Source organism: Musca autumnalis, unplaced genomic scaffold (assembly GCF_047663935.1).
Source record: "Musca autumnalis isolate F117 unplaced genomic scaffold, ASM4766393v1 scaffold_5, whole genome shotgun sequence".
Lineage (NCBI taxonomy): Eukaryota > Metazoa > Arthropoda > Insecta > Diptera > Muscidae > Musca > Musca autumnalis.
Window position 1 is genome coordinate 26,513,221 of NW_027412088.1, and position 14,154 is coordinate 26,527,374.

The window sequence follows — 14,154 nt, forward strand, 5'->3', positions numbered from 1 at the left end:
CATATGTAATTCGATTTATTCCATTTGTAGTTCGAATTATTTCATTTGTAATTCGACTTATTCCATTCGAAATTCGAATTATTCGATTTGTAATTCGAATGATTTCCTTTGTAATTTCAAATAAAATAAATCGAATTACAAATAAAATAATTCGAACTTCAAATGGAATAATTCGAATTACAAATGGAATAATTCGAACTACAAATGGAGTGTTACGAATTACAATTCTCGAATTACAAATGAAATGTTACGAATTACAACTTAAATGTTTCGAATTACAAATAGATCGACGTTTTGATATAGACCCCATAGAACGGTACCTCCCGAATTTCAGTATTTTGAATGTTAGCCAAATGGTTTTACCGAAATTGCTGAAATTTGGTATTTAGTCTTCTTCATAAACGAAAGGAAACTAATTGTTCCATTTTACTTCATAACTATTCGTGGTGTAGGGTATAACAAGTTCGGCCCGGCCGAAATTAACGCCGTGCTTACATGTTTTACCTTATTTACGTATCAGTGATCACAGAATATTTCCGCCTCAAATTATTTACAGAGAAGAAAATAATTATTCCGTTTTAGTTCAGAATATTTTATGGTGGAGGGTACAAAAAGTTCGGCCCGGCAAAACTTAATGTAACCTCAGCCATTAGGCTGGAAAGGGTATATACACTTTGATATGACCAAAAATGTGCATCATCGGAAGAACGGTTTTAGACCCCAAGTATGTTTGGATGAAATTCGTTTCAGACAATTTTGAGTCGATTTGGCCATGTCCGTCCGTCTGTCTGGCTGGCTGGGGCGCACGATAATTATCGAACGGATCAACCGATTCGAACCAAATTTTGGGTATCTTAATATTTTGTCCAAACTTAGTTTAAGTTCGAAGATGGCCATGTCGGTCCATTACCTCGGGTACCTCCCCCACAAAAGTTCAAAAATTTTCTGTAAAATGCTGTGAACGATAACTCTTGAGGGGAGCAATTAATTTGGTCTAAACTTTGCACATCGTATTATTCTTTTCAGATATATGTATATAGGACTCGAATATGGACTATATCGGTCCACTCCTTCGGGTACCTCCCACACAAAATTCGGGTGAAGTGAAGTTAAAGAGCTCCTCTCGGATAGTTTTGAATTTCTATACCCTACACCACACTGTGGTAAGGGGTATTATGTCTTTGTGCATTTTTATGTAACATACAAAAGAAAACGAAATAGACCCATGGTTCCTTTTGGGGATATACATATAATCACTTTCTGAGTCGATTTATGCATGTCCGTCTGTCCATCTATTTTTGCTCGAAACGTAAAGTTCGAATTTTTTGTCCGATTCAGCTGATAATTGAGGAATATAATTTTTTTAGCCATAGGAAGAACGCTATTGCTTTTGGTGAAAATCGGTTCAGATTTGGATATAGCTCTCATATATTCGGCCGATTTGACGTATTTGCTGCACCAAACACGCTATATCTGTCCAATTTCGATGAAATTTGGAATGTGTGACTGAGTTCGGTCTAGAAATAAGTGTGTCGATTTATATCGAAATCGGTTCAGATTTGGATATACATAGCTCCTATATACATATATTTTCGACCGATTTGATGTGTTTGTGGCACCAAACACGCTATATACGTCCGATTTTGATGAAATTTGAATTGTGTGACTGAACTCGGTCTAGATATAAGTGTGCCAAATTATATCGAAATTGGTTTAGATTTGGATATAGTTCCCATATATATTTTCGTCCGATTTCAGGTATTTGCTGCACCAAACACCCTATATCTGTGCAATTTTGAAGGAATTTGGAATGTGTGACGGATTTCTGTCTAGTAATAGGTCTACCATATTATATAGAAATCAGTTCAAATTTATATATCCTATATATATTTTACATATTCACAGTGGTGTAGGGTATCATATAGTCGGCCCGCCCGACTATGATCATTTCCTTACTGGTTTTTATACCCTCAGCATTTATGCTAACGAGGGTATATACACTTTCATACGGGCAAAATGTGCCTCATCGAAATAATGGTTTTAGACCCCAAGTATGTTTGAACGAAATGAGTTTCAGACAACTTGTAGTCGATTTAGCAATGTCCGTCTGTCTGTCTGTCTGGCTGGCTGGTGAGCACTATAACTCTCGAACGGTTGAACCGATTTGTTTCAAAATGTGGCTTTCGCAATATTTTCTCCAAACTTAGTTTAAGTTCGAAGATGTGTTATATTGGCTCACTAATTCAGGCACCTCCCCCACAAAAGTTCGAAAATGTTCGGCAATTTTTTGCGCACGATAACTCTGGAAGGGAGTAACCGATTTGGTCCATACTTTGCACATCGTGAAATTTGTACCAAATTTAGATAAGGTTCCAATATGGACTTAATCGGTCCACTCCTTCATGTACCTCCCACACAAAATTTCGGAAAAGTTCAGTTTAGGACCTGCCCTCGAATCGCTTTGATTTTTGTTGCAACAACTTGTATTCACTTCCCCCCATACGACGGTACAAGTTTCATCAGGGGCAAAACCATACTTCTAGAGAAAATAGCCTGAAAGATTAAAAAACCCCTACGACACCGTGTGTAGTGATTGGAACGCAAGATAACTCTCGAACGGATCTGCCGATTTGGTCAAAAATCTGACTTTCATAATATTTGGTCCAAACTTATTTTAAGTTCGAAGATAAGCCACATCGGTTCACTCCTTGAGGTACCTCCCCCACAAAAGTTCAAAAATGTTCGGAAACATTGTGCGCACGATAACTCTTGAAGAGAGTAACCGATTTGGTCCACACTTTGCCCATCGTAAAATGTGTACTAGACTTAGATAATGTTTCAATATAGACTCAATCGGCCCACTCCTTCGGGTACCTCCCACACAAAATTTCGGAAAAGTTCAGTTCAGAGATGGCCCCATCTCGCGAATCACTGTGATGTTTGTTTTAGCAACTTGTATTCACTGCCCTCCACACGACGGTACAAGTTTCATTAGGCGCAAGTCCATACTTCCTAAGAAAATAGAATGAAAGTTGCAAAAAACCCCTATGACACCGTGTGAGGTGGTTGGAGCGAAAGATAACTCTAGAACGGATGTGCCGATTGGGTCCAAAATTTGGCCTTAGTAATATTTTGTACAAACATAGTCTAAGTTTGAAGATAAGCCGTATCGGTCCACTCCTTCAGGTACCTCCCCTACAAAAGTTCAACAATGTTCGGAAAATTTGTTCATACGGTAACTCTTGAAGGGAGTGGCCATCCTAATATATCTACTAAATATAGATCAGGTCCAAATATGGACTATATTTGTCCAATCCATCCGGTAACTCCCACACAAAATTTCGGATAAGTTCACTTTAAGACCAGCTATCGAATCACTACTTGTTTTTTTTTGTCAGTGGCTGAGGGTATATCTCTGTCAGTCTGACTGATACTTTCTTACTTGTGTTTAAAATTAAAAATTTAAATTTTTTTGTCAGGTATTATAAAACATTTCCTGTTTTCATGATACTCTAACCATTTTCAATATATTCAATATATGAATAGAAACCGAAATAACATTAAACAACTTCGTTGTGTATTTCTTCGAAAAATGTGATTCTGGAAAACACATTTTCATTAACAATTTACCACTTTTGTTTTGATGCACTTAATCATGGTCAGTAAGCCAGTGGCAAACATGCCATCTAACATAATTTTGTTTATGTATATTTAAAATAAACATAAAAGTGAAAGTAATTAATTTTATTCTATGAACTTACCTTTTTTACCGTCATAATCAACAACCACAACTCAATCATAAATTCCAACAAAATTTATGTGAAAAAAACATTTATTTCCTCTTGATTTGTTTAAATTTCACAAACTAAGTTATTTATTTGAAAACAAAACCTTGTATACATTTCCCAGATGAACTAAAGAAAAGTTTTCAAATGAAATGCAGCTCCTGTAGGAAATTCAGAAATGTTTAATTACATAAATACATTTCTTAAATATAAAAAGACTGTGTGTATGTATGAGTGTCTGTGTGAATAGATGTTTTGTTGGGAGATGGGTGGAGAGGGGGAAGGGGTAGTTCCTTTTAGGGGCTCTTCATAAAAGGAACTATTCCATGAAAATAATAATGGCAATGAAAATGATATCTTCCTGTCTGTCTACTGTATAGGGTTATATAAAGTGTTTTTTCCCTTAATTTATATAAAATTGTTACAATATGTTTTTTTTTCTTTAACTATTAAAAATATACTATTTGTATGTATATTAAATTTAATACTTTAATTAACAACAATACTTTACAACTTATGCATAAATTCAAAATGGCACTTTTATAACTTTTTTTTCTCTCTTTTTGTTTTTTGTTTGCTTAACTCTAATTATAATTATTTATAACCACAATTATATTTATAAAAAAATATGTAATACAATAGCTTATAAGAATGCTTAATTACATATACAACTACATACACATGTATGTATTTATGGTTGTGTTGTGAAAACTATTTTACAAAATTTAGCAAAAAACCATTTTATAAAAACAAAACATGTTTTAAAATACAACTATTGAATTCGTTGAAATTGGAGAAGAGGCAAAAAAGAGCAAAATTGATAACAACTCCATCAAAACAAATATTAGTCAACGAAACATTTTTTATTAATTTTCTCGTTTAGAGTTAAGCTTGGTGATCTGAAATTATTTGCAAGTGAAAAAGGAAAGCCAAGGACTCGAAACCACATAGTCACCAAATTACGTTACCTGGTTTCATTGGTGGTAAAGCAAATCTTTGGACGTATCGACTATGTAATGGCTTCTCTGTCCTAGAACTTATAGTTTTTCAAATGCAAATGTGTTTTTGTACATTAACGCGGATACTTGGCCACAGAAATGTATTTTCTTCACGACAAACGCTTTTTGCGCTGACTTTGAAGTTATGAGTTTTGTGTTTGAACGCTAACACGCCATGACAACATTTTTTGATATGATTTTCAAGGACGGGGGTTCAAATCCCAGCCATTTTTTAAATTGGCCACATTTTATTGACCCGCTTGAGAATTTTTTTAGCGAGAAAACTTAAAGCTTTACGTGAAAATTATATTTCTGAGACTTTTTTAAGAATTTTTTAAAAATAACTTTTTTTCTCTAAACTGTATAGTTTTCCTGCAATCGGCTCTTCTTTTAATAATGCCGAAAAATTTTAAGGGTAATATATGTAGGTGTATTCCTACATGACAATCCCCTAGGGTTTTATATCCTCGGCATTTATGCTAACGAGGGTATATACACTTTCATACGGGCCTCATCGAAATAGTGGTTTTAGACCCTAAGTTTGTTTGGACGAAATCCGTTTCAGACAATGTCCGTCCGTCCGCCAGTCAGCCAGACAGACTGGTGTGCATGAAAACACTCGAAGGGATACAACGATTTGGTCTAAAATTTGGCCTTCGTAATAATTTGACGTAGGGGATTGAAGATACCAAGGAACGGTCCTGACCGGTTTTAACATGGCAAAGCCCAGGATTTATCTTGGTCCATCTTTCATCTCAAGTGGACACTGACCTCCCCGTGGTGTCACCTTTAACACATGTTAAAGGTAGTGAGCTAACATGTGCCGCGCGTTCACCCATAAGAACGTTAAAAACTTGGGTTTGGGCGTCGGGTTAGTAACCCTCCCCTAGAAAAAACAGCCTACTATGAAAAAACGAAAGAAAAGAAAAACAAACCCCTCTAAAGTTGACGAACCCCGCAAACGTTTTAAGAACCATGATCTGCGAATCTGCTCCTATAATGTTCGCACTCTTTGTAGAGAAGGTGCAGTCTTTGCATTGGCAGACGTACTTGAAAAGTACAAGGACGATATTACAGCCATACAGGAAATACGATGGAATGGGAAAGGCGTCACAACAACACCTAAAGGTGACGCACTGTATAATAGCTGCCATGACGTAAAGCATGAGTTTGGTTGCGGATTTGCGCTCATGCTCCCACTAAAGACAAGGAAGAACAGACCAAAGATATATTTTATGAGCGCTTAGAAGAAACATATGACCGTTGTCCTGCCCATGACATTAAAATTTTAATGCCAAAATTAGAAAGGAAAATTCATTCTCCACAAGGAAACACTCCATGCAAACAGCCGCAAAATCCATACTTAGGTACCAAAGACCTCAACCAAGGAATCCATGGTATGATCAGGAGTGTCGTGCTGCAACCGAAAAGAAAAATGCGGCATATAGGGCTACTTTACAATCCGTAGTAACGCGTAGCGCACGAGAAAGGTATCGTGAGAAAAGGAGAGAGGAGACCTGTCTTTTCCGCAGGAAAAAGAGAGAGATGGAAAAGCGGGAGTGTGAAAAAATCGAGGTGTACAGGAGCCAGAATGAAGTCCAAAAATTCTATCAAAGAGTGAAGCATCAAAATGATGGCTTTGGTACAGGCACATCCTCCTGTAGTGACCAGCAAGGTAATTTGGTTACTGATACAAATAGTGTGCTCAGGATATGGAAAGAGCATTTTTCAAACCTGTTGGTATCCAGCGAAGACGACGAAGATACCACAGATCCAATCCCAGAAGATGGTATAGAAAGTATACCACCCGGCCAAGATGAGGTAAAAACAGCAATCAACCGGCTGAAGAATAATAAAGCAGCAGGAGCCGATGGCTTACCAGCCGAGCTGTTTAAAACCGCAGGCGACGCGCTGATAAGGTGTATGCATCAGCTAGTTAGCACCATCTGGCAGGAAGAACGCGTACCCGACGATTGGAACCTGAGTATCCTGTGCCTGTAAGACTGTATGCTCTAACTATAGGGGCATAAGTCTACTCCCTATTGCCTACAAGATCGTGTCAGGGATATTGTGCGAACGACTAAAGCCCATGATCAACGAAATAATTGGACCATACCAATGCGGCTTTAAACCTGGCAAGTCCACCATTGACCACATATTTACCCTGCGGCAAATCCTGGAGAAGACACAAGAGATGCAGATCGACACCTACCACCTTTTTGTCGATTATAAAGCATCCTTCGACAGCCCGCTACGTTCAAAGGTATTCCAAGCCATGTCTGAATTTGGTATCTCCGCAAAGCTCATTCGGCTTTGTAAAATTACTCTTACTGACACAAGATTTTCAGTTAAAACTCTCCGAAGAGTTTTGTACCAAAAGAGATTTCAGGCAAGGAGACAGCCTTTCGTGTGATCTTTTCCTGCTAGAAAAGGTTATACGAGAGGCAAACGTCAAAAGAAGTGGCACAATCTACACCAATAGTCACATGTTACTTGCTTATGGTGATGATATAGACATCAATGGACGATCAGTAAAAGAAGTAGCTGATACCTTTATGAAGGTCGAAGGAGAATCTGCTAAAGTGGGTCTGGCGGTAAACAACGAGAAGACCAAGTTGATGGTGTCGACGCGCAATGCGTCCATTGAGATCGGACCAACTGTTGAGGTTGGTTCCTATAATTTTGAGGTAGTAAAAGACTTCGTATACCTCGGCACTGCCATAAACACAACAAACAACATCAGTTGTGAAATAAGAAGAAGAATTGTATTGGCCAACAGATGCTACTTTGGCTTAAGTAAGCACTTCAAAAACAAAGCCACAACTCGTCAAACAAAAATAACGCTCTACAAAACACTGACACTACCCGTGCTGATGTATGGTTCCGACCCTTGGTACTTGCGCAAGCAGATAAGGCAGTGCTTGGCGTGTTTGAGAGAAAAATTCTTCGAAAGATCTACGGACCGATCTGCGGTGAATATCGACGTAGCATGAACCACGAGCTATATCAGCTATACAAAGACAAGAATATAGTTAAACGTATCGAGATGCAGCGATTGCCTTGGTTAGGTCATATAATAAGAATGAGCGATGATGAACCCGCTAAAAAGGCGTATAAATTCGAGCCACATGGCGGTGCACGCAGAATTGGCAGGCCAAAGAATAGATGGCGCAAACAAGTGGATGAAGAGATGACAAGGCGCGGTATTCCAAAAATCGAAGCACTAAACAGAGAGAATTGGAGATCTTTTCTTAGTTCGGTCTATGGAACAAATGTTCTGTAATGGGCCAGCTAAGTAAGTAAGTAAATTTTGGACAAAGTCGGTACATTCGTTCGAGAGTTATCGTGCGCTACTGCCACTGCATATGGTGTCATTTGGGGGTTTTTATAGCTTTCGGGTCATTTTCTAAAGAAGTATGGCCTTGTCCCTGAAATAAAGCTTGCACCGTCGTAATGGGTGCAGCGAATACAAGTGGTTGCAAAAAGAATCCGAGCAATTCGAGAGCAGCTGTTAAATTTCACCTTTCCGAAATTTTGTGTGGGAGGTACTCGTAGGAGTGAACCTACATAGTCCATATTCGAACCTGATCTATGCCTACTAGAAGTTTTACGATGTGCAAAATATGGAGCAAATGGTTTGGTGCCTTTAAAAGTAATCGTGATTTTTTTTTTCCTTTTGGGGGGAGATGCCCCTAAAAAAATGGACCGATATGACCCATCGACGAACTTAAAGTAAGTAAGTAAGTGGACGAAATAGTATAAAGGACAAATTTTGGACCGATTTGGCTCATCCGTTCGAGAGTTATCGTGCGGTCTAGCCAGACAGACAGACAGACGGACGGACAGACAGATGATTTCAATGAGGCATAATTTCACCCTCTTTAGCCTTAAGTCTGAGCATTGGTCAACAGAAGCAATAGATAGCATTACTTTCAGACATACATTTTTTGGCCATGATTATTACATTTTTGAAAAAACAAAAAACAAATAAAAAAGTATCAGTCGGCTTTGCCGACAGAGATATACCCTCAGCCTGTGTGGATTGAAATAATGTTTTTTTTTTTCAAAAAAAAAAAAAAAAAAAAAAAAATGTATTCAGGAGGGTTTTCAAAATTTTGGGTGTATGAATCGACAAAAATATGGATAGGATTAAATCTCAACAATTTGCGGGGATATCGATACATCGGGCTTTTTTACCATACTAGCCTACGAAAAACATAATATCGCTGTAAACAGGGCCATTAGGAAAACCTTCGGTAAAAATGTCCAAAGGATCCTCGAACTGACCCTTAACCACACACACATGTTGAGCATTTGTGTAGGTGGTACTCCAAGGATTGGACAGATAGGGCCCAAATTTGAACATAAACTAAGTTTCGACAACATTTAGAGATCCAACGTTTGGGCCATTTGTACCATTTTAGCGAATATTTTCGAACTTCTGTGGGCGAGGTACCTGAAGGAGTGTACCTATAAGCACCTCCTTCGAATTTCATCTAATATTCAAAGAAATATTACGATATTCAAAGTGATGACGAACGCAGTATTCGGTTCGTTCTCTCCAGCCACTTCACATGGTGCCATAGGAATTTTTTACAACTTTCGGGCTGTTTTCTCAAGAAGTATGGACTTGCACCTGAAAAAACTTTTACTGTCGTAATTGAGGCGGCGAATGCAAGTTGCTTCAACAAAAATCAAAGTGATTCGATAGCAGGTCTTAAAGTGAATTTATCCAAAATGATGTGTGGGAGGTACTCGAAGGAGTGGATCGATAGAGTCCATATTGGAACCTGACCTACATCTGGTAGATAAATTAGGGTGTATAAAGTATGGACCAAATCGGTCATTCCCATCAAGATTTATCGTGTGCACAATTTTTCCGAACATTTTTGAACTTTTGTGGGGGAGGTACCTGAAGGAGTATATCGATATGGCTTATCTTCGAACTTAAACTAAGTTTGCACAAACTATTACGAAGGCGTAATTTTTTACCGAATCGGCAGATCCGTTCGAGAGTTACCTTGCGCTCCAACCATTATACACGGTGTTATTGTTGTTGTTGTAGCAGCATTTTAACCTAGGTAGAAGCATAGATTTATTGCTGGGTTGGCAGCCGCTGGCCGAAACACTATGGTTCCGGGTCAATCCGGTACGAAAGAACCCGCTGCCGTGGGATTGTTATAGGGGTTGTTTGCATCTTTCAGGCTATTTTCTCAGGAAGTATGAACTTGTCCCTAATGAAACATGTACCGTCGTATAGGGGGCAGTGAATACAAGTTGCTACAACAAAAATCAAAGCGATTCGAGAGCAGGATCTAAACTGAACTTTCCCGAAATTTTGTGTGGGAGCTACCCGAAGGAGTGGACCGATTGAGTCCGTATCGGAACCTCATCTAAGTCTAGTAGAAATTTCACGATGTGCTAAGCATGGACCAAATCGATTACTTCATTCAAGAGTTATCGTGCGCAAAAATTTTCCGAACATTTTCGAACTTTTGTAGGGGAGGTACCGGAAGGAGTGGACCGATAAAACCCATCTTCGAACTTAAACTAAGTTTGGAGAAAATATTACGAAAGCCAAATTTTGGACCGAATCGCTTGATCCTTTCGAGAGTTATCGTGTGCACCAGCCAGACAGAAAGACAGACGGACGGACACACGAAAATATGTATGGGAGCTATATCCGAATCTGAACCGATTTCGATAACATTTGTCACACTTATTTCTAGACCGAATTCAGTCACACATTCTAAATTTCATCGAAAACGGATATATACGAACGGACGGACGACTCAGAAAGTGATTCTATGCATATCCCTGAAAAGAACTATGTGTCTATTTCGTTTCCTTTTGTATATTACCTACAAATACACACAGACATAATACCCCTTACCACAGTGTGTGGTGTAGGGTATAAAAACAATATTAAATGAAATAGAATGCGGTCACCGGCGGAATAAATATTCATTTTATACTCCAACTTGCCAACGGGACATTGGGGAGACATCTTCTTATCTTATTTCAATTATGTGTTTTTTGTGCGTTTCATTTCATTTGTCTAAGTAAAATATCCAATTTCACAAATTTCTAAATAGAATTGTTAACATGATTGTTTGTGTTTTGGCCAAGTAAGCCATTGCTGGGGTAACCAACTACAAATTGCCAATGGCCTTATTTATGGAGCGGTTCTCAATTTTGCCTTTCATTGCTCTCCGGTATTCTTTTTTCTTGGTATACATTTTCATTTGTAGCTTATGTTGTTCTTGTTGTTGTTATTTATGTACATAGAAATACATTTGTAGAATTTGGATATCCTAACGTCCCGCGGCGGCCTACAATTGTATGGCCTTAAAGTACATTTCATTGTTATAGCCAATGTTGCTGTTGTTATCGGTGGTAGTAATATCGCCTATTGTGATGCCGCCGTTACCGCCGTCATCAATGTGTTTTAGTTCCGTCACTGATGTTGCTGTTGTTATTAGCATTTCTTGTTGTTGTCGTCGTTGTTGCTGTTGTTTACTTTTGTATACTTTTGTTGAGGTGGCTGTGTGGTTGGTTGCATTTTGTGGAACTAACCTGTTTTTGGTGATGGTTGAATTTACACCCAATCATACACACGTTGTGGTTAATCGAGTTACCCGGGTCAATTCAATGCTACCCAAACGCCTCTTAAAAAACAACGATTTGAAGGTTGTTCGGAACTGTTTCGACATCAGGCCATAAAGGACGAAATCCACGGCGGCATTAATCAGGGCCAGTAAATCCATAACTTCACCAAAAACCTGATAGCATACTTCGAAGAAACATTTCTCCATAATGCCGGACATTAAGCCCAATATGCCCTGAGGGAATTCGGTGAGTAGAAAAAGGATTAATACAGCAACAAGCAGCATGGTTGTACGGTCGGTACGTCGATCACATTTGGGTATTCTGGAAGGAAGAAAGAAAAAAACATGTTTAATTTACAAGAATTGGGATGAAGAGGAGCACCAACGGCTTAGTTGGCTATTTTCACATGTAAAAGCTAATTCCCATATCATACCTGGATGCATGCTTCTGCAAATGTTGATGCTGTGCTGGGTGATTGGGATTACTGTATTCCTTGAGTTTCTGCTTACGCTTAGAAGCCTCCCACAACACTTTGACCAGCACAAAACTAATGATGGTCAATACAAAACATGGCAGCAACTTAATTATAACCGAATGAATCCAAAAGTTAATTCTGAAAAGATAAAACGAGAAGGGAATTAAAAAAACCACACATGTACATACGGTATTAAAAGTAGGAATATGTTCAGTTTAACAAGTAAAAAGTATCAGTCGGCTTTGCCGACAGAGATATACCCTCAGTCTATGTGAATTGAAACTTTAATCAACGGACAGATCGAATGTATTTAGGGTATTTTGAGAATTTTGGTCCTTTTTGGACATTTGAACTTGCTGACAAAAATGTGGATTACGATTAAAGTTTAAAAGTGTTGGGAAGGAAGTACTTAAACGAATGGGCCGACATAGTCCATTATGGAAGTGGATCTTATTTTAAGAGTCATATCTTTTTGATGCATATTGGGCTCACTAGTCATTTCTGTGGGTCATTCTATAACATTTGCACCAGTATTCCAGGAAGCATAGACTTGTCCACGGTAAACATAATATCGCTGTAAATAGGACCACAACGAACAGCATCGGTATACATTTCCAAAGGATCTCCGAACAGTCCTTAAACTGTACTTAGACACAAAAGTTGAACTTTTGTGGGTGAAGAAAGGGCCGATATGGGCCATTTTAGAAATTAAACTAATTTGGACAAAATATTAGGAGATCGAAAGTTTGGAGCAAATTGGTTGCCCGTTCAAGAGATATCGTGCATACCATTTTAGGTACATTTTTTAAATATTGGGGAGAGTACTGGAAGTTGTTGCCCATCTTCGAATTGAAACTAAGTTTGGACAAAATATGACGAAGGCCAAATTTTGGACCAAATCGGTTGATCAGTTCGAGAGTTTTGTGCTCTCCAGCGACTACATATGGTGCCATAGGGGTTTTTACACTTTTCGGGCTGTTTTCTCTAGAAGTATGGACTTGCCCGTCGTAATTGAGGCAGCGAATGCAAGTTCCTTCAACAGAAATCAAAGCGATTCGAGAGGACGTCTTAAAGTCAACTTATCCGAAATTTTATATGGGAGGTACCCGCAGGAGCGGCCAAATATAGTCCATATTCAAATCTGATCTATATCTAGTAGATATATTAGGATGTGTAAAGTATGGATCAAATCGGTCACTCCCTTCTTGCGCTCCAACCACTACACACGGTGTCATAGGGGTTTTTTTTTACACCATTCAGGGTATTTTCTCAGGAAGTATGGACTTGCCCCTGATGAAACTTGTACCAACGTATAGGTTGCGGTGAATACAAGTTGTTACAACAAATATCAAAGCGATTCTAGAGCAGGTCATAAACCGAGCTTTTTCGAAATTTTGTGTGAGAGGTACACGAAGGAGTGGACCGATTGAGTCCACACTCAAATTTTCCGAACATTTTCGAACTTTTGGGAGGAGGTACCGGATGGAGTGGACCAATATCACCGACATGGATTTCCATTAAAGCTCAAAAGATTTGCGGGAGAGGTACCTAAAAGAATGGTCCGACATAGTCCATTTTGGAAACATGTACTAGCCTCGGTTCCTGAGTTGTCGTGCGCAACAGCTACTGCACATGCTGGCCGTAGGGGTTTTTATAGCTTTCGGGTCATTTTCTCAAGAAGTATGGATTTTCCATTAAAAAAGCGTGTACCATCGTAATAAGGGCGTTGAGAGCAATCTTTTGCAAGAAAAATCATACTATTCCAGAGGAGGTCCTAAACTGCAATTTTCAAAAATTTTGTGTAGGAGGTATGCGAATGATTTGACATATATAGTCCTTATTATAACCTGATTATGTCTCGTAGAAATATTACGATGCTCAAAGTATGGACCAAATCGGTTACTGCTTTCGAGAGTTATTGTGCGCACCATTTTAGCGAAAACTTTTGAACTTTTGTGCGGGAGGTACCCAAATGAGTGGACCGATAAGGCCCATTGTAGAACTTGATTAAAGTTTGGGCAAAATATACGACAGTCATATTTTGGACCGAATCGGTTTATCCTTTCGAGAGTTACCGGGCGCTCCTACCACAGCTTTCGGGCAATTTTCTCAGGATGTATGGACTTGCCCATGAAAAAAAACTTCTACCGCCGTTATTGGGGCGGCGAATACAAGTTGTTATTTCGGTGCGGCACATTTTGTCCGTATGAAAGTGCATATACCCTCGTTAGCATAAATGCTGAGGGTATAAAAATGGTTTTATTGTTTTTCAAAGTATTATCCTGCA

General features: G+C 38.7%; 2 protein-coding genes across 10 annotated transcripts in view; one reads left to right on the forward strand and one right to left on the reverse strand.

The window, feature by feature from the left end:
• LOC141405572 (uncharacterized) overlaps window positions 1-14,154 on the forward strand; it is a 396,796-nt gene that overhangs the window by 271,958 nt on the left and 110,684 nt on the right. The window lies entirely within an intron of this gene.
• Window positions 3,815-14,154, reverse strand: part of LOC141405569 (G-protein coupled receptor dmsr-1) — a 344,854-nt gene continuing 334,514 nt past the window's right edge. For all 8 annotated transcript variants that reach the window (XM_073990079.1, XM_073990076.1, XM_073990078.1 and 5 more), the window contains 2 exons: window positions 11,826-12,005; window positions 3,815-11,713 (listed from right to left, as the gene is read on the reverse strand). In XM_073990079.1, the coding sequence (XP_073846180.1) occupies window positions 11,392-11,713; window positions 11,826-12,005 (502 nt within the window). In that variant the 3' untranslated portion in view covers window positions 3,815-11,391. The remainder of the gene's footprint in view (window positions 11,714-11,825; window positions 12,006-14,154) is intronic.